This window comes from Parambassis ranga, chromosome 14 (assembly GCF_900634625.1).
Source record: "Parambassis ranga chromosome 14, fParRan2.1, whole genome shotgun sequence".
NCBI lineage: Eukaryota > Metazoa > Chordata > Actinopteri > Ambassidae > Parambassis > Parambassis ranga.
This window is the reverse complement of record NC_041034.1, coordinates 5,005,076-5,025,540: the sequence shown is the minus strand read 5'-3', so window position 1 is coordinate 5,025,540 and position 20,465 is coordinate 5,005,076. Positions and strand designations below refer to the sequence as shown.

The 20,465-nt window shown below is 41.4% G+C and overlaps 3 protein-coding genes and 1 non-coding gene across 4 annotated transcripts; 3 read left to right on the top strand and 1 right to left on the bottom strand.

Annotated features, from left to right (window-relative positions):
- The first annotated feature begins 128 nt into the window (after window positions 1-128).
- On the top strand, window positions 129-3,369 carry pgrmc1 (progesterone receptor membrane component 1). Its single transcript, XM_028420942.1, has 3 exons — window positions 129-467; window positions 1,921-2,076; window positions 2,487-3,369. Exons 1-3 carry the CDS (start codon window positions 173-175, stop codon window positions 2,579-2,581), a joined length of 546 nt encoding a protein of 181 aa, XP_028276743.1. The 5' UTR covers window positions 129-172; the 3' UTR covers window positions 2,582-3,369.
- An 804-nt stretch (window positions 3,370-4,173) lies between these two features.
- Window positions 4,174-4,284, bottom strand: trnal-caa (transfer RNA leucine (anticodon CAA)). Its single transcript has 2 exons — window positions 4,247-4,284; window positions 4,174-4,219 (listed from the first exon to the last, which is right to left on the bottom strand). It is a non-coding gene; the product is annotated as a tRNA-Leu (tRNA).
- A 409-nt stretch (window positions 4,285-4,693) lies between these two features.
- Window positions 4,694-6,116, top strand: cox7b (cytochrome c oxidase subunit 7B). Its single transcript, XM_028421717.1, has 3 exons — window positions 4,694-4,839; window positions 5,658-5,770; window positions 5,901-6,116. The coding sequence occupies exons 1-3, from the start codon at window positions 4,803-4,805 to the stop codon at window positions 5,982-5,984; spliced, it is 234 nt and encodes a 77-aa protein (XP_028277518.1). The 5' UTR covers window positions 4,694-4,802; the 3' UTR covers window positions 5,985-6,116.
- Window positions 6,117-6,687: 571 nt separating this feature from the next.
- On the top strand, window positions 6,688-14,468 carry pgk1 (phosphoglycerate kinase 1). Its single transcript, XM_028421733.1, has 11 exons — window positions 6,688-6,855; window positions 8,592-8,642; window positions 8,725-8,880; window positions 8,991-9,135; window positions 10,574-10,677; window positions 10,805-10,924; window positions 12,225-12,339; window positions 13,026-13,205; window positions 13,289-13,466; window positions 13,602-13,700; window positions 13,786-14,468. Exons 1-11 carry the CDS (start codon window positions 6,791-6,793, stop codon window positions 13,824-13,826), a joined length of 1,254 nt encoding a protein of 417 aa, XP_028277534.1. The 5' UTR covers window positions 6,688-6,790; the 3' UTR covers window positions 13,827-14,468.
- The last annotated feature ends 5,997 nt before the right edge of the window (window positions 14,469-20,465 follow it).

The following is a 20,465-nucleotide window of genomic DNA, read 5'->3' as shown; positions in this document are numbered from 1 at the left end:
GGCAGCTAAAATATGTGACGTAATTAGCCTGCAGATTTTCATTGGTCCACAGTCTGACCAGGTGCCGCTGAGTCTGGTTGCTGATTGGCTGAAAATTCACGAGCTCTATCAATCCCACCCAGCACACACACGCGCACAGACTGCGCAGTGAGAGAGAGAGAGAGACGCCAACATGGCTGATGCAGAGGGAGTCGAGCTAACTTCTGGTGGAATTTTTCAGGAGATTTTCACGTCCCCGCTGAACCTGACCCTGCTCAGCCTCTGCCTCTTCCTCCTCTATAAAATCTTCCGCGGGGATAAACAGCCGGACCTCGGGGAGGTGGAGAAGCCGCTGCCGAAGCTGAAGAAAAGAGACTTCACGAGGGCAGATTTGAAGCCCTACGATGGAGTCCAGGATCCGCGGATCCTCATGGCTGTCAACGGGAAAGTGTTCGATGTGACCAGAGGGAAGAAGTTCTACGGACCAGGTGAGCTACGACCTGTGCGCGCGCACACATCATCAGACAATCCCGTTAATTCGTCAAATCGGCGGCGAACGTGAAGCAACAGTTAAAGTTTGTTGACATCATGTTGACAAAACCTTCGGGTGACTTTTGTAATTGGAGGCCGGGCGCCACACCCCCTTCACTTCTCTGAGATCCTGTTTCATAACAGAGGGGCTGCTGTAGCCTTGAAACCAAAGATCGTATATGAACGAGCTGACTTCTCCTTGAAAATAGCTTGAACGTTTTTTTTTAGTATTAAAAGCGAGGAAGTGGCAGACAGAGGCCGGAAGTGACCTAATTTTTCACTTGAACACCCTAGACTCTCATTTAACAACTCCCGGTGTATCCTCTTCTAAGGCCTCGCTGCATCACCCCTCAAACTCTGGTTTCCTGGAACACAACCAGGGCCGGTCCCAGCCTTTATGGGGCCCTAAGCAACATTTCATACCACCACCTTCAGCATCAGATGCTTCATCATCCTATAGGCCGCACTGTGTGTAATACACGCTACTGAATGTGTAATATCATCTCGTTTGTATTAATCAGTGTTATTTTTTAAAATAAAAAATATATATTTGATCATGGACTTTTGGTGCTCTTGGGGGCCCTAAGCGACTGCATATTTTTGCATATGCCTTGGGCCGGCCCTGGACACAACCAGAATAAACTTCTCCTCCACTTTCCTGGTCACCAGTGTGGCACTTCCTCCACTTGTGATTGGCTACTTTTTTTTAGGATGATGGTGATGAACCGGGCATATTTTGGAACACTTTCAACCAGAATTTGTTGGAGCAGCTGCACCAAAAATGTTCAAGGTTCCTGGCACAGCACCTTCTGTCAAGACTGCAAACCTTGTAATAATCAGGAGAAACAGTCTTTGTACAGAGATGATATTATAGGATCACACAAAATGAGCAGAGCAATGAAGCTATAATCTCAGTCAGACAGGAAAATAATGATTATCCGAGTACAGAAACTTTGTAAGAGGCTTCAAAGTAAAAATTTGTGTTGTTGGGAAACCGACAGAGTTGAACATCTCTGTTTTTTATCTTATCTTAGATTGTAACCTCTGTTGCGTGTAACCTCTGACCAACATGATAGCTCACTGCCATGCAAATGTTTCCAGTGCACTGCACACCCTCAACCCTAAAATCCAGTGTTTCTTTCACTCCGGGACTTTTAACAGATTTTTACACTTTGTCCACAGGCATCAGGCTTCATCAGGGACACTTTTAAAGGTTGTTGAAATAAAAACATTTAGTTGGCCGCTGTGATTGTCACACATTGTGTTGCACAATATGATGTGAGAGAGCTTATCAAAGAGCAAAAGGGTAGAGAAAAGGATGACATCATTGTTGTGTTTTTATTTATCTGGCTTCTACACAGAGTTGTGGTGTCACTTTGTCTCATGGTGTGTGGTCTCACTCTCCTGCAGATGGGCCATATGGAGTGTTTGCAGGCAGAGATGCATCCAGAGGTCTGGCTACCTTTTGCCTGGAGGAGTCAGCCCTGAAAGACGAACATGACGACCTGGCAGACCTGAACGCCATGCAGCAGGAGAGCCTCGCTGAGTGGGAGGCTCAGTTTACCTGTGAGTGTTGATTAATAATTGTTGTGGCCAGAAACATCAGAGCGAGTGTGTAATAGTTAATTCTACGATGAGCTCATCTGTAGCAACAAATACCAGGTACACAGATCAATGCACCAGCGTACTAAATTGACACAAACAGTAGTAAGCCATGTTTCAGGTTAATTTAGTTCACTGTGTAACTGTGTGTTTGGTGGTATGAACATGTTAATTCAGTTTTAAAGTCACACAGTGCAAGATCAACAGATATCATGCAGGTACAATTACTGCTTTTATCAGTGGAATGTGGTGGCTTTCAAGAAAGTTTCAGCTGTTGCAGTTACAGCTTCAACTCTTAAACATGTGACAATAAAACAATCTTTGCTGTTTCCACTCCGCCGAGTTTTGTTTACTTAAATCTTACTCTGTTACAGTTAAGTACGACTACGTTGGCAAGCTGCTGAAACCAGGAGAGGAGCCCACAGAGTACACCGATGACGAGGAAGCAAAAGACAAGAAGACAGAATAGAGAGTGAAAAGTGACCAAAAGGGGAGAAAAAAAAGTGAAAGATGCCTTAATGTTTGTAATTTAATGCCTATTAGGTCCATTCAGAGAAAACTCCTCCATCTTCTGTACACATTCTACTGCTATTTGGACCAATCCTGGATTGTCTAGGTTGAACTGATTCCATTTATCTTCATGTATCCCTTTTGAAGGCGTTCATGGTTAAATGTCTGAAGTGTAAAACTCTGTATTTTGTTAGAGATTAGAGCAGTTACTGTAAACATTAGACAAATTCTAGCTTCTGATGGTTAATTGTACTTAAGTCCAAAAGGAGGAGATCAGCTCAACTGCACTGGTTTTCATTCATCAAAAGTAGGAGAGACTACTGGAAGCTTTTCCACATTCCAGTTTGCCAAAATCCTGAATCTACAACATAAGAAGCACCCATTAGAGAACCAAGACGGTTAAACACTGATGCACCACAATTAAGGACTTTTAGACTTGATATAATAAACACTGCTACAGATCTGTTTAGAGCACTTCTTCTTGATGAACTACATTTAGTCTTCACCATGCAGCCACTATTTCTGGTTGCAAGCCCTTATTGGCAATATGCAAAAGACTGTCTATTTTTATTCTTGGTTATTTGTTACCTCTTAAAACTGTAAGAGGATGAGAATATATAGGACCTTATTCTTCTGTCCATGGTGTTGAATAGAATAGTGTGTCAAACTGCAGAAGCTTTTGCTTTCCTTCCAAGACCTCATCTGGTGCTGTAATCTCAATAAAAGTTGACAGAATACTAACTGAAACCCTTCATCTATCAAGCAACTTCATAAACCACTTTGGTTATAGGCTGTTGAATTTAAGGATTTGCTGCTTTTCTTTGTAACTGTTTTATTCTGTAAAGTGTTAATCACACAATGTAGAGGAAAGTCTCTGTGACAAAGTGTTCAGATAATGGTTTGTTTACATCCATTTAACACTAAATCCAAGATCCTCAGCACACACACAAGTTTTGCAGCTTGTGCTCATTGAAGTTTTTTTTTTAATTATGATCTGATCAACAGGATTACAACTAGATCACAGCATCAGCAGCACACATCATAACCATGATATGTGTCACTGCACATAACAGATGGTAGAAGATGGCTTTTTTAAATGACTGTTTCACTGATGTAATTTTCCATGAAAGCAAAATATGGGAATGTTTCAGTGTGCATGTATAGAATATGAATAATAATAATAGTCATACATATTATTGTATTTTGATTTAATAAAGGAAACTATAAAATGAGTTTTTTTTAATGAATCCTGTTCATTTTAAAGAGTTACACCATATATTTACCATATATTATATAATAAATAAATATAATATATATTATAATATACATGTTTTTTCTATTTTGGTGAAGTTTTGACCATCATTTCTTAATCACTTTTGAGTTTAGATGTTAAGCAGTACTGGTGTACTGTATACCAATAATAAAGTTATATTTGTAACGTTTTGTGGTTGTTCAGCTGTAGTAATATTTTACATCTAAAATGTGTTTGAGTAGTGTTAAAGTAATTGCTATACTACTACATTTTTAACCAAAGACTAAATAAAAGTAATGTGTCAGAAGTGGGATTCGAACCCACGCCTCCATTCGGAGACCAGAAGTCCCGTTTCTACGGAAGGAGATTATCCTTGAGTCTGGCGCCTTAGACCACTCGGCCATCCTGACACGGCGTATAAATGCGCCATGGAATAGGTTAATATCGTTGAGTCTTTTCATAGGTTTGACGTGATTTAGTTATTATGATGGTTGAGAAATTAACAGCAACATTAACGAGTGATTGCTTGTGAGTACCTTACATTTTTCCAATGCCTATAATCGTGTTTCCGCCCTCCAAAGCCTAACTTTCAACCGTTAGGTTTTGATGGCGCATGCTCACAATGACGATTGCAATGTGCTGCGTTCACAAACAACAGTCAACATACTTACAAGGATTACATTGAGGTATTATATAACGATGTATTTTGTGTTGATATAATTGCGACTATTTGAAAACAATTTCTGTAAATTTATCTATTTCCCAGTTGAAATAATTTATCGTCTCTGTCAGAAATGCTTTTTCCTACATTGCTCTATTTAAAAACCAAGTACTCTCGAACGCAACCTTACTTCCGGTGTGTCTACGTGCAGCGGCCATATCACTCTTCCGCTCTTCAAGGGTATCTGAAAACGCCAGGCTAGATATCATGTACCGGTTTGCCAAAACTGCAGTCAACATTGGTGGTAAAGTAGTTTTTATTTCACCACAGTTTGTATTGTCTCCTAATGTTTATACCAGAGGATAACTTAATATTATTCTGCCGAAAGCCTGAAAGTGTCGGTGTTCAGTGACCGCTGTCAGCGTGCTAGCAGCATTAGCCTGCTGTTAGCCAGCTAACATTAGTATCTCCGAAAAGTAGTCATGTGCTTCAGAGCTCTGTTTTTGTGATATTTGATGTCAAGAATTAGCTCCCGTAACTAATTTGTAGTAATATTAGAAAGGCCATTTTGTAATCATTCTTTCTGTCGAGATGTTTGTGTCTAACATACTGACCTGCACCACTGCTAAGCACGATTAGCAACTGCCTTGTTTATGTGGTCACTCTCTTGTGCTTTAGTATACATGGGCAAATACTGATATTTATCTGGTTTGTTAAGCAGTTCGTTTTGTAAGGTTTTTATAAATGTTTCGTAACACTTGTCAGATAACACCGTTCGGATTTGTAATAAAATGATCTAATATGACTAAAAATGGCAGGGTTGGTTGATTTGAAGACTACATGTAGCTAACTTTTTATACTCTACATCATAGCCCTAGTTGATATGCAGCTCTTAAAATTTCTTAGTGGCTCTACATTGCCTACAAGTGTCATACAAGGCCGTTCTGTGTCCCCACGATAACTGGGGAATAATAAGTTAACAGACAAATAGCTGCAAATTCCAATTTTTTTAATCCCAATTAAAACAACTGAACCTACAAATTGTAATTGTGTGTGTGTGTGTATAAAGTCTTTCATGTTTTGAAGCCATAAATTGTGATTGTGTCTGTTCTTGTCCTCAAGGCCATGCCGTGCGCCAGGTGAGGCATGGATCTACTCGCCAGGACTTCCATTCAAAATACGGGAACGGCTTGTTGGTTGGTGGGGCTGTCTTCTGCGTGGGTATGTGGGCATACGTAAGTCATAATTCATTTTTTTATTTTGTCTGTCAAACTGTGTGCCTAAGCCAAGAGCTGCTTAACAAAATTTAATTGTGCCTTGCACAGTGACAATAAACATTCTTGATTCTTGATTATTATTATTCAGGTGCTGACTCAGACAGGCATCACCTGGGGATTTTCACCTATTGGAAAGGTCATGCCCAAACCATGGAGAGAGTCTGAGGAGTAAAAAAACAAAAAAGCTGCCGTGATGGACCAGCATACCACCCGAGAAACCTTTTGGTTGTACAGATGAATATTGAATCTCTGCCTGTGTTTATTCCAACATGTTACTTGTCGAAATAAATTAACTGTAATTCTACTGTGTGTATCTGTGTGTGACCGGATTGCATCAGTTAATGAAGCAAATTCAGAAGGACTTTTATGTTTTATATATATATATATATATATATATATATATATATATATATATATATATATATATATATATATATATATATTAAGGGTGGAGGACTTCATATGTAGAAGTAACAAAGTTTAAAAATATCACTGATACAAAAAAGTGAACAGTGTAAATGTTTAATAATAATTTTATTATTTATATCATAGTTTTATTTATTAAAACTATAAGGTGTTAAATAGTTTGGCATTTCCACCTGATTCCTACAGTTTAGCCATCTTGCTCTGCGTGGACGCAGACAGACGTCATCACGTTTTGAGCGTGGTCACTGCGTTTAGTGGTAAGTATTTATACCGGTAAGTATTTTTGTATGAGCGTGGTTTGCGCACCCTCCTCGGGAGAGGCGGGGAATTACGTCACAAGATAGACAGCAGCCTGATCCAATCACACTAGATATTGTCTCTCTCATATTGGCCAATCAGCAACTAGTGGGTGTGCTGTGCCCCGCCCCTCCAGTGTTCCTCCGCGCTGCGCTAAGGTCACCGCTGTCACTCGGTAGCTAACCATCCGTCAGCTCAGAGGCAGAGGAGACCTGTTCAGGAAGGTGCACGATTGAAACAGCAAAGCTAAGCAACATGTCTCTGTCTAACAAACTCACCCTGGACAAAGTGGACGTGAAGGGGAAGCGCGTCATCATGAGGTAAGAGTTTATTTTCATCAAGATGTTAGCTTCTACTAGAACTGACGCTGCTAATAGGAACTGAGATTAAATAGCGTTTAGCTAGCTTGCAGACGTCTCTAAAATGCCTCCTGTGTGTTTTAAAACAGTTTGCTAAACTCATAGCGTCCACGTGAAGACATAAATGTGGGTCTCTACCGCTGGGCAGAGGACAGGAAGTGAACTTGATGGTTGTCACGTTTTTCATCCATGTTACGTGCCTGCGAGGAGATGCTGCATGGATGCAACCGCCTGCATCCGAGGTCCGAGCCAGAGCGTTAAAGAACAACATCCTTATAATAACAGCGCTTTATGTTTTATACATTTGTGGTTTTACAAGACACCACATTGATGAGGAAGTTCATTATCTTTAAAGTGTTATGTAATGTGTAATGTCGATCAATCTGTTACGCCTTGTTTTTTTCCTCCAAGTCATGTTTTTGATTGATTCTTTTCCTGTTAGGGTGTAATCCTTTCCAATGTAGTCTTAGTAGAATCTATATATTTAGTTAGATCTACATGCCTGAACATATTTAATGTAAATCCATCTTATACTAGTGCTTTTATTTTCAGTCTTGGGTATATATTTTTTCTTTTTATTCCCTGGACATTATCACAGACCAGGGGTGCTGTGATCATGGAAGTGCACTTGAAACCGACACCCTGTGTGGAAATGTCAGGGGGCCATGCTGGTTTGCTCAGTGTGGTGATGCAATGCCAAGTGGCATAGGACAAGGTTCACCCCCAGACAGCACTGCTCAGTGGTAAAGGTCAAAAGTCACTTCATGTCAAGTTAGTTAGCGTGCACAATCGATGTGCTGCACAATCACTCATTGAGTTGCACCCAGGGCCTGTCATGGCATGTTAAATAGTGTGTTCTGAAAACTTTAAGCTTCAAATAAAGGCAGTGTGGTATGGAGCAGATAGATCATCTGTTGCTGTAGAGACCTGCAGTGCTTGGCAGAAATCTGTCTGGCAGCCAAATTCAGTAGAGACCAGGATCTGACTTCCTCACAGAGCTCCTTGCAGAAGGAAAAAATGGTAAATAAATTTGCAATATCATATATTACTCTTAGTCCCGGTGATGTGAATAAGAGATTTTTGTTCGTTTTACTTAGTTTTAAGTCCTTCAACAAGCCGGTTTCTGCCTCTGGTGTGATACTGTTGTCGTGTTGTCAGTGGCTTACAGATTTTCACCCATGAGCAACAGGTAGAATAATATTAGAGCACCAAACTATTGCAGTTGTTGGATGAAGCTTGTGTCCCGGAATGCTGCTGTTGAGCCCCTGATTTGCTGACTGTTGGGTTTCAGGCTAAGACAGTGGATTGCTGTTAGAGTAGCAGCAGTGTGTGTGTGTGCAGGCTGGTTGTGTGTCCGTGCATCAGGTCCTCAGATGGAGGAAGGAGGGGGGTGAGGCAGTTATGTAACAGAGTAATCGAGTACAAGGGATGGCAGCCTGTTCTCGGGAGCTGCCAGTGTGCAGTGCTGCATGGCTGCGTGTGCAGTAGAGAAATTTAAGGTGCCAATGTTGCTATGGAAACAGCATGTTGGACAAAAGCATTTCAGTATCGGTGAAGTGTCTGTGTTTACCAGCTGACTGCACTGTAGTAGATTTGCACAATCACTACTACAAGAGACCTGTTTCAACTATAACAATCAGTCTGTGAAGTAAAATGTTTCCATCACATTCACTTAAAATGTGATTTTCGTTCTTTAGAGTCGACTTCAACGTTCCAATGAAGGACAAGCACATCACAAACAACCAGAGGTAAAGTCCATTTTATTCAGCAGCATCCTCTCTCCTGTCACAATAAATGTTTTTTAAACTTGTGTACTGACTGAATTTTCAGGATCAAGGCGGCCGTTCCCAGCATCCAACACTGCCTGGACAATGGAGCTAAATCTGTAGTGCTGATGAGCCATCTGGGCCGTCCTGATGGAAACTTCGTGCCTGAGAAATATTCCCTGGAGCCCGTCGCCGCAGAGCTCAAGACCCTTCTGGGCAGGTGAGTTTTATACACTCAGTCTAGTTATGCGACCAAAATAGGAGCAACGTTATTATTACATGCTGTAAAAAATATCATAAAGAAATCATCCATACCTGGCCGCTCTGCAGAGACGTCACCTTCCTGAAGGACTGTGTGGGTCCAGATGTGGAAGCTGCCTGTGCTAACCCCGCCACCGGGTCCGTCATCCTGCTGGAGAACCTCCGCTTCCATGTTGCCGAGGAAGGAAAAGGCAAGGACTCCGCCGGAAACAAGGTGAGTCTCCTAACAAGTCTGCTGTTTTTCGCTGCTTTTGTAGCTGTTTTGTGGCGTCTCGTCTTGGTCAGTTTGCTCTAAAGGGCCAAATTCTTCCACACGGATTGGACATACCCTTGTGTACTATGCTTTTTTGGTCATGTTGGAAGGACAAAAAAAACATTATCCAAAGCACAAAAACCTGGCTCGAATGTAAGTGTTTGATGATGAATGGGGCAGCTCCAGCTGCGGCAGCGTCCCTGCAGTATCCTCAAAATAGCTGTGTCACCGCCTGATGACATCATGGTCCAGACGGGCTGATGCAGAGAATCTGTCGAGAGGATTCTTGTGAGAGTTTATTATAGAGGAATATGACGGGGTAAAATAAATATCTGTTCTCATATAAAGACTTGCAGTAATTATGCACAGTTCAGGCTTGTGCTGTGGCAGCAGTTTGTGTTTGAGCTGCTCTTTGGCTCTCCATTTGTCACCTCAGATTTGGCCACGTTGTCTCATTGTCCCTGAATTTTCCAGACTCGATGAGATGAGAGGTTGTAATCTCTTCCTTTGTGTTGAGATGAACACGGTTTAAACAGATCCAGACTCTGGAATGTCCTCAGACTTTGTGGGGAAATGAATACTTGGTCTCACTGTGGATCAGCAGTCTTGACCCGCTGACATTTATTCTGAAGGTCAGTGGGCTTTTCCTGTCCTGAGAGGCCTGGTTGGTATGCCAGTTGATTTGTACTGTACTACTGTCGTACTGTATCTCACTGGGACCTTTTATTTTTAGCTTATTATAGAATCATTTCAGAGTCGAAATAAACTCGTAGTCTCAGTTAAAAGGGCACTTCAGTTAAGTCAGGGTGCTTTTCCTTTTTTCGTTCTTGGCACAGATAAAGCACTGGACTGAAGAAGGAAATGTAGGAAGCATCAACCAGACTCCGACTCTTTGACATTTAATTGAAACTGAAGTGCTCTCTTGACCTTTTTCTGCCCTCTCGTCTCTCAGTGGACACCTTCGCCTGTTAAAGTGCAGCAGAAATCTGATCCACAGTGTCCTCAGTTTTTATGCTGATGATTTGCCCATATAGACAGCAGACAGATGGTTTTATGGGAAAAACAGGAGGGATTTCTTTGTTCAGGGTGTTCTGTTTTAATGTTTGCACTGTTATAATTGGTGATTATGGGTAAACAAGCTGTCCTGTTAGCAGCACCTGCCTTTTTTGAATTTGCACAATGAAAGAAGTTCAGGAACAAAAACTCCTTAAACTCTTACATCAGGCTGGTAGAGCTGCTGGTGCAGAAGATGCTCACAACACATTAAATTAATTGATCACTAATTCATCCCCTGAATGTTGCCGAGGCTGAATCAGATGATCAATACAGGTTCCCTCTTTTTTTTCCTGTGTTTGTCGTCTCTCACTTCTTCTTCCTGTTTGTTTCATTTTGCCTTCAGACCAAGGCCTCCCAGGAACAGATTGACTCCTTCAGGGCGTCTCTGTCCAAACTGGGAGACGTCTACATCAATGATGCTTTCGGCACGGCTCACAGAGCTCACAGGTGAGTGCGCCTTACAAGTGATCTTCTACTGTGGATTTTTTAGCATTCTTCATATACAAATTACTTTGTTTGCTGTTACTTCATATAATTATTACTAAAACTCAGTTTTTTCTTCTTCCTCTCTCAGTTCCATGGTGGGAGTGAATCTGTCTCAGAAGGCAGCTGGTTTCCTCATGAAGAAGGAGCTTGACTACTTTGCCATGGCTCTGGAGAAACCTCAGAGACCCTTCTTGGCCATCCTCGGAGGGTGAGAGCTGCTCTTCTCACAGCGTCATCCTGTTTGAAGCATAGTCAGTAATATAGCATCAGACTGCACCTAACTGCTAGTAAAATGAGGCAAAGCGTGGCGTGCGAGTAAGAAAACATCTGCATCATCACACAGAAGCCTCTTTAAGACAGCCAGGAGTGCATCCAGGAATAGAGTATAAGCTCATTATGTTATCTGTAGAGTCACAGTACACTGCTTTGTCAGAGACTTAACGCTGCACAGTGAGCAAGCACAGATGAGAGGTCAGACGCACTGTTAGCCATTTAACTGTAACAACTAACTGCAGTTGTAAAGTGAAGGTCTCTGTATTACCTAATGCAGTAGTAGAACCCACCCTGTTTCCTGGTGCTGTTCTGAGTGTTGCACCTGACCTATTGTCAGAGTGTAGAGTGTAGATTGAGGCTACAGCCACACAGAGACAGAATCTTGTTCATAAACACGGCATCATTTCAGTAAATGTGTGTGTTCACACATATCCACTGAAAATGCTGCAGTTCATGTGCCGGGCCTGTTAGAGGCGCTGTAACGCTGCCACAGAAACACACTAAAAACAGAGAAGAATACATAGGGTGTGAACCAAGCGGCAACCTTCGGGGCTCAAAGTTGAAGCCCATGCGGAAGTGTCAAAACTTGTAATTCACGCCGCAACAGCTGGGGGTGGCTCCAAAAGCGAGTCATTTCCCATAGACTCCCATGTTAAAATGGCCGACTTCACAGCAGAAAAAAACATGTTTACAGCCTGGTACAAAAAACCACTCTGGTCTCAGATGATAGGTTCTCTTCTAGTGTCAATTGTAGGGGGGGTGAATTTTTTTACAACTCACTCGTTTCAATTGTATTCAGACTTAAAATTATACGTTGCCGCTTGAGTGACAGACAGTTGACGTATCACAACATGAGTTTCCTGCTTCCACGATCGCCCGCCCCCCTAAACCCCGCTCGTGCTCCCCCTTTTTGTCCATATTTGGAGTTTTGGCGGACGTGACGCTGTCAACATGGCGGCGGTCATCAACGTCCTGGAACCTCCCATCGAGCCTCAGAACGGCTCTTCAGAAACAAACGGGTGACGTCACGGAAGCTCTGTCCATAGTTTTTACTGTCATTGGTGTGAACATGAAATTAGTGTTTTGAACTTTATCTACTCACACTGTAAAAAAACTTTCATGGATACACCTGAGCTTGTGTCCATGTGGACAAGGCATGAGTGTGTTGTGCTGTCAATCATAGTCCGTATCAATCATCTTTCCTAATGCGAACCTCCTCTCTGTCGGTGTTTCAGAGCGAAGGTGAAAGATAAGATCCAGCTGATCAACAACATGTTGGACAAGGTCGACGAGATGATCATTGGCGGCGGCATGGCCTTCACCTTCCTCAAAGTCCTCAACAACATGGAGGTGAGGAAGACAACACGAGGGTCACCAGAATTATGTGTTGGTGTAAAGCAGCCCTCTCTGTTAACAGTGGATGGATAAATGTACATGAAAAGACATTTTACTGTTATAAGAGAGCGAATGTACTTATATTATGGGCGTGACATCACAATGGTGGCTCCGCATCATGATGTTGGTTCAGCCAAGTTTAATCTAACTGTGCACTGATTGTTGGTGGTGTTGCTGCAGGCTTGTAAAGCTGCTTTCTTTTGTTAGAGACTCAGAATCATGTTCATAACCTAAATGTGACCTGCAGCGCCACCATTTTGAAAGAGCAGCTTTTGTTTAACCTTTCTTCAGATAGTTTAGAGTTTGTTTGCCAAGTTTATGAAATACTTTAACCCACCGTGTCGTCACTACAGTGTTCACAATCAGTGACAAACAACAGTGTGAGGTAAAAAAATGGCTCTCGCTCGAATTATCTCTGCTTTATTCCACGTCTACATTCCACTGTACTGGAAACCTGATGTGTCAGAGCGCAGACAAATGGAACTGCCGGGCTTGATAAAATCCTTTGTAATGTGTCGTGGACCTTCAAATCTTTGTGTGAGAGGTCAAATAAAGGATAAAACTCACTGTACAGTTTCACAAACTCTTTCCTTTTTATTTTGATTCCCTGTGAAACCTCATGATTTCTCCTTCCTGGTCAGATCGGTACCTCCCTGTTCGACGAGGAGGGCGCCGGCATCGTCAAAGACCTGATGGCCAAGGCCGAGAAGAACGGCGTCAAGATCACTCTGCCCGTCGACTTTGTCACTGCTGACAAGTTTGATGAGAAGGCCACCACCGGCACCGCAACTGTTGCTGCTGGCATCCCAGCCGGCTGGATGGTGAGAGGAGTTGAGACTAAATGCGTCTAAATTTTGGTTTTAAACAGCTCGGGACTTGAGTTTCTTAATCCTCTGGTCTGTAGGGATTGGACTGTGGACCAGAGAGCTCCAAAGCCTACGCAGAGGCTGTTTCCAGGGCCAAGCAGATCGTGTGGAACGGTCCAGTGGGCGTGTTTGAGTGGGACAACTTTGCCAAAGGGACGAAGAACCTGATGGACAAAGTGGTCGAGGTGACCAAAGCAGGCTGCATCACAATCATCGGTAAGTAAAACTGGAGAGCTTGATTTAATGCCTTTTTAAAAAAAAAAAAAAATATATATATATTATATTTTAACCCCTGCAGTGGGCCCTGGATTAATGTCTGCTTCTTAAGCTGATGATCTGTGTTTTGTCCAGGTGGGGGCGACACTGCTACCTGCTGCGCCAAGTGGAACACAGAAGACAAAGTCAGCCATGTTAGCACAGGAGGTGGAGCCAGCCTGGAGCTGCTGGAGGGTTCGTGATGAAATAAATTAGGAAATCAAACTATGATGGTGTTTTTATGATGCCATCTGAATGTTGACTGTCTTTGTGTCCTCAGGTAAAGTTCTTCCCGGTGTGGATGCTCTGAGCAGCGCCTAAACGTCCCCTCAGCTGGAGTGTGTGTGTGTGTGTGTGTGTGTGTGTGTGTTTGAGAGGTGGGTAGCTACTCGACCGGACTCCTGTTTACTCCTGAAACATCCCCCAGAAGTGAAATCGAACACACCCGTCTGTACCCCTGCAGCCTTTTTTTTCCCTGATCGGTGTCTGTCGCCTCAGATCTGCTGTCAGTCCTCTGCCTTACTTCAACATGCTTCTTCATGTCAAACAGCTGGAAGTAGGAGACAATACTTGACCTTGATGGCTAATTTTTTAGCCTTCAAGACAAACTAAAGATTAACCTTTCGTTGCTGTCAGCTGTGTCTGTGGTGAAACAGCAGGCGTCAGTGCTTCACGTTCCTTTAAAACAACACAAGGAGTCCATCACCTCTGAGAAGACACTGGCTTTTGTGTTTGGATGTGTGTGTGAATGTGTGTTTCGCTGCGTCACTTTTGCATAGCCGCACTGCACCACCACCAGTGTGTATACAGTATATATATATAAAGAAACGGTTAGTGTGGCCTGTGTGTGTGTCTGTGTAGATGTTACATTACTGTCAGCTCTGGTCATCTGTCTCCTCTGTTGTCTGGGCGGCCTCAGACTGAGTCTGCTCAGGTTAATAAAACCGTCTCTGTGTGAAACTACGTCTGTCACCCTGTCCTCATTTAAAGGAAATAACACACGGACTCTGCACTGTGTTACAGTGGTGTCAAAGTGCAGATGTAAATGCACTGAGAAGTTGCTCTACTCTGTTAATCCGTTTTCAAAAAGTGATACAGTTTCTCTCAGTAGCCGGTTTTCAGGTTTAAAGTCAGACTGCTTGATTCCTGCCCAGGAGACATTTGACATTATTTTATTGTTTTATTTTTAACAGTTAATGTACTTGCATACGTGCCATGTCTAAAAAAAATAAGAAGAGTGGCTGTAAAACTAAACTATTTAAGGAAATTCTTGGACCTACTCGCATATATTAAGCCTGACAGTGTAGATTGTTGAATCCACTCATCAAGTTTCAAAATGGTTCGAAACACATTATCGTGCAGTTTCTATCATGCCAACACCTATCAGAAGGATTGTGACAATGTTAAACATCCATCCATCATCTAAACCCGCTTTGTCCTTCAGTGCAGGGTCACGGGGTGCTGGAGCCCATCCCAGCTTTCTATGGGTGAGAGGCGGAGGACACGCTGGACAGGTCCAATATTAACCAGCAATATCTAATAGTAACATCACTAGAAAAAGAATTTAGGATGTTGGAGTTTGATACTTAAAAGTGCACATAATGTGTACTTAACATTTGGAATTGTATTTATTTTTACTTGCAATGTGAGTAAAATGTTAATTAGTGTTAAGTGAGTTTTTCTAATCTAAAAATCAAAGCTTTGGTGATTGACAAAGAGCAATCAAAATCTGATGACTGGTCAGTTTGAGGATTTAACTGTGTCATGTGAAGAAAGTCATTTAAATGCTCATGAGTTTTTACAAAATTCATTTTATTTCTATCAAAGCAAACATTTCAAGGGTCCACCGGTCTGTACACTGTGTGTTAAAGTAAATTTATGTCACCGCTGGATGGCAGCCTCACACACACACACTCAAACACAACAGGACAGGAAGCGCCGAGCTGCACAATATTCATACATGTGTTCACTCCCCGTTTTCGTTCACATAATCCGGCTCATCTGTGATCAACATTTAAAAAAGTTAACATTGACAATAAAACGTGTCAGTTTATTGGAATTTATGGAGATTTATGTAACTTACCGTCATCTTTATCAGCCATTCTGTCCAGGTATTCAGTGTTTACATAGTCGCTGTCTTCTGTGTGGTGAAGCAGTTTTAATGAGCTCTCCTTCACATTCATGCAGTCCATAATAAAACATGTGACCTTACCGTCCGTACCGTCTGCCGGTGACACTGTTGTGAGAACGTTGCCATAAATGGCCGGAGACTCCACTAAAGAGGAAAAACATACCAGGTGTAAACATAAAAAATAAAGTAAAAAAATAAAATGAGTATACATACAAAGACACCGACCAGTTATTGTTTGTATTGTCTTCTCATTTTCATACACTGCTGCTGCAATGGGCGCTCTGCAAAACAAACCAGGCTGAGTCCAGAACCCACACACACACACATGTATAATTTAAAAAACACACTGGTACACTTACACATACTCGTGGTCCAGACTGGAGCTGACTGTTTGAACTGCAGCAACACATAAAAAGCTGTTAACACTGGAGCCATTAGTGCAGCAGTAACCCAATGAGCACATTCCAAGGATCACCAGGAGCTTACCTTCTTCATAATCCTCCTGAGGGTCACTGGAAAAAACACATAACAGATAACATGAGGTGAGGCTCACCTGACCGAGTGTCACAGGTCAGCAATATCATCATCCTGCTGTGTTTAAAATGAGGTCTGTACTCACATCGGAGAAAATCGATTGGCTCTGGTGACTGAAAAAAAAAGCCTGAAGTTAATTAAATGTGCAAATATAAAGGGAGTGATGGTCACACATGATCAACTCTGGGTTTATTTCACCTGTTTTTGATCGCGTCACTTCAAACTTGCTTCCACCTCGTTGGCTGTCAAGACAGAATTTTACTGTTCAAACATTTATAAAGTAAAGAAAATGTGTTGACTGGCAGCTTCTAGGGATACTGGCTGAAAGAGTTAATACATGCGTTCAACACTTCTCATCACAGCTGGCAGCAGTACTCACAACGTCTGTGGGTTGTATGTCTGAGGCTCCTCGTGTATAATTTCTGCCAAAAGTGCAAACCAGAATTAAAATTGAAAATTGTTAATATGTCCTATATGTCCTATACAATATATATATATATATTATATATTGAACTGTGAATGTACTCATTGAAACATGGCTTACAGCTTATTTGATATTTTTATATTTTACGTTTACTTTTCTTTTTAAACAGCTTTCATGGTGGCATTTTTTGTAATGAGATTCTTTTTTTGAAACTGAAAAACTATACAAGAGCGCAAAAGCTAGAATGTCTAAAAAAAACCTCAGATTTTGAGGGTCTTATCTTCTCATACTCATTAAAGCTAACTGAAAAATGAACGAGGGACTTTAAAAAAATCATTTTTAAATTGAACAGGGAGCCGCTGCAGAGAGGCCAAGACTGTGGTGACAGGAAGTCGAGGGGTTAAAACCAGTAACAACAGCACTGTAGCTGCTATGCTATGTAGCTGTCCTATCAGGACATTGATGTTTTTAGGTTACACGTCTGCACTGTTAGGCCTGCACGCTTTCTCAGACCTCTTATAGGACTGAAGATAAAGACGGTTCTGTTGTGACGGGGACACCCCCGCTTCCTCTCAGATCATAAGCTGTGCTGTATGTGTTCTTTTGTTGCACACTTTCCTTATACTGATGTTAACACAGGCTCATCTCTGACAGCTCTGACCCTCAGCTGGGCTGTGACTACAACTTTCTGAGAAATGCACTTACTGGATTTCTTTTTGCATCGCAGACACAGTATGGACAGCAGACTCAGTGACATCACTGACACCACCGTCAGGACTGCAGCCAGCAGACTGGAGTTTACTGTCATACCTAAAACACACACAACACACACACACACAACACAGATGTGACCAGCTGTGCAGTGATGTCAGAGAAAGTGAAATCACCTGCTCTCCTGTGGACTGCAGGGCTTTTGTGTGGGGTGCGGAGATTGGAGATTTTGTTTTGTGGTGTCCAAAACTATATTAAGATTAAGATTAAGAAACCTTTATTAGTCCCACAATGGGGAAATTGCATATATATATATATATATATATATATATATATATATATTGCATATATATATATATATATATATATATATATATATATATATATATTGCATATATATATATATATGCAATTTCCCCATTGTGGGGATATATATTGTATATATTGTGTGTATATATATATATATATATATATATATATATATATATATATATATATACATATATATATAAACAACCTTTGTGTTTATCAAATGTAATGTGATGATACCATTATTTATTGCTGTTCAGCCTCACTCTCTCAGGCTTTTAACGTTATCCAGTCTTGTTTATATGGCCTTTAATTGGTTTTAAATATAGATAAAAACCAAGCTTATGGTTTTCTCTCATGGCAAGATGCTACCAAAAAACATTCCCAAATATTATATCATCTAACGGAAAACCTATAGAGCAGGTTTTACATTATAAGTATTTGGGTTTTATCTTAGATCAGGAGCTCTCTTTTAAAGGACATGAGGTGAGGGGTGAAGCTTGGGTTCTTTGTTAGTAAAAAAAGCTGCTTCTCTCTCAGGGTCAGAAGGAAAATAATGACAGCAACATTCTTGCCCATCCTGGATTATGGGGATGTGCTCTATTCAAATGCGTCTCCAGTCCTTGGACACTGTTTTTCATTCGGCACTGAGATTCGTCACTGGCTGCAGTCGTCTCACTCATCACTGTGAACTGTTTATGAAATCAAACATGCCGTCCTTGAGTTCACGCAGATATGTACATTGGCTGACCCTAATTTAGAAAACTCTTTTAGGCTTGCGTCCCCCTCACTTGTTTTAACCGTTCCACGAGTATAGACTGAATGTGGTACAAGAGCTTTCAGCTTTGCTGCCTCCGCAGCATGGAACAATTTACAGACTAACCTGAAACTCTCGGTTATCCCACTTAGAGCCTTCCGTTCTATTCTCAGGGACAGACAGCGAAACACCATTGAACAGTGCCTGTTTTAAATGTTAAACTTACTGTGTATTGTTGAGTTTTTGCACTTTCTTGTTGAAAACACTATTTTACTTTTTTACATGTGCTGCTGACCTCTCGGCCAGGTCACCCTTGTGAAAGAGATCCTGATCTCAACGGGTTTTATCTGGTTGAATAAAGGTTGAAAACAAAAACTAAACAAAAATCAATCAGAATTTGTCTTTCCATTAATCATGTAGAAGACCAGGATGTGCTTTAAAAACAGAGCTGCAGCATTTCCTGTTAACAAGAGAGAGAGCCATAGGATGTGGCTGGCCAAAATAAAACTGAAACACTGCTGCAGTTTGTGTGAAGTGGTGGCTTACACTGACACATGCTGCCATTTCAGCAGCACCACACACACACACACTAAACTGAGAGTACAGTACAAGGCTGTAGAGCAGGGGCCTCAAACTGCCGGCCTGGGGGCCACTCTTCAGCCCAACAACCCACCTTCCATCCAGCCCGCATCTGACGCCCCAAAACACAACATAATCTGAGCCCAGACTTAGTTTATAATTTATAGCATTTCTAGTTTTCATACAGATTAGGGAATTATTTTGAGAAGTGTGACCCGTTTTCCTCCTCTAAGTTTAAGACCATAGCGGTGTGTTTCTTCTTCATGTGACCCTGTGGTTGACCTGAATCACCTGCATTTCACATGTTTCAGTAGCTGCCAGGTCAGCATGTTTATGAAGAGTGTTCCTACCCAGACTTTACCCGCTTTCAAGTTAAACAGTGAAAACACTCAAGTGTTAAACTGATCTAAATGTTAAATATCAGACTGGCTCTGCAGGGAGCCTCGTATGTTACTCTAGTTTTTGGTTAGTTTCTGTTGTATTGATATATTTTTGTACTTTATTATATATATAATATACTCGTTATTGTTATTGATTTTTTTGCATTACCTTCTTGTTGATAGAAACATCTAATCATCTTATCTATTTTTTCCTAAAAACAGCGGCTGCTTCTTGTTGATTTGTTGGTGTTACACTAACACAGGGAGGCCCGTGTCCATCTGACAGCAGTCACTGTTTCCGTCCCTCTTTTAGTTTTGACATCTCAGGTCGTGGTCTCGTTAGGAACGTCACTCTTTCCAGTGGGCGGGAGTTTTCCATCCCAGTCTCATTTTCCTTCATGATTTCTCTGCAGAGAAACAAGGCCTCATGTCCAGTGTTTGGACAGAGTGTGACCAGAGAAGTCACAAGATGTTTAACAACAGGGTCAACCTGGAAAGACTATGTGAGGTTTGCGTTAAGTTTATTACTTTACACAGCTAATTCTTACCTGTACTGTAAAAATAATTATTTATAATTTACTACACTTGACAATTTATGCACTTTATGTATATTTTATTCCGTCTTCCTCCACAGACCATTACCCAAGAACAAAGATTAGGGCGTAACAAATAGATCCTTAAAGTCTAGTAACCACTTCCCCACTTTCTCTTTTAGTTAAGTCAGTTATTTATGATACATGATATTATTTAAATATTGTTATCACCAGTATGTATTTTAAATAACAGAAGTAAACGTCTCACCTGGAGCACTAAACGGTTCATGATTGTACATGTTTTTGTATTTTAATAACATTTTGAAATACAGAACACTTTAATTCTGTACGTTTTGATCAGTATCGCTGTTTTCACTTTTTGTGTCTGCATCTCAGCCTAGAGAGAAATATGCAAATTTGTTCCCACACAGCGCAGTGATGCGTTCATGAGTTCAGATTTCCTCCATCTTGTCCACTTACAGTCAAACATTCACAGTTAATGTTCTGCTACAAGCCAACACTGTGTGTTTTGAATTAATAAATGCAAAATGTGTTGTTTGTCTGTTACCTTCAGCGGTCCAGCTGCCTTCATTCTTGTGCAG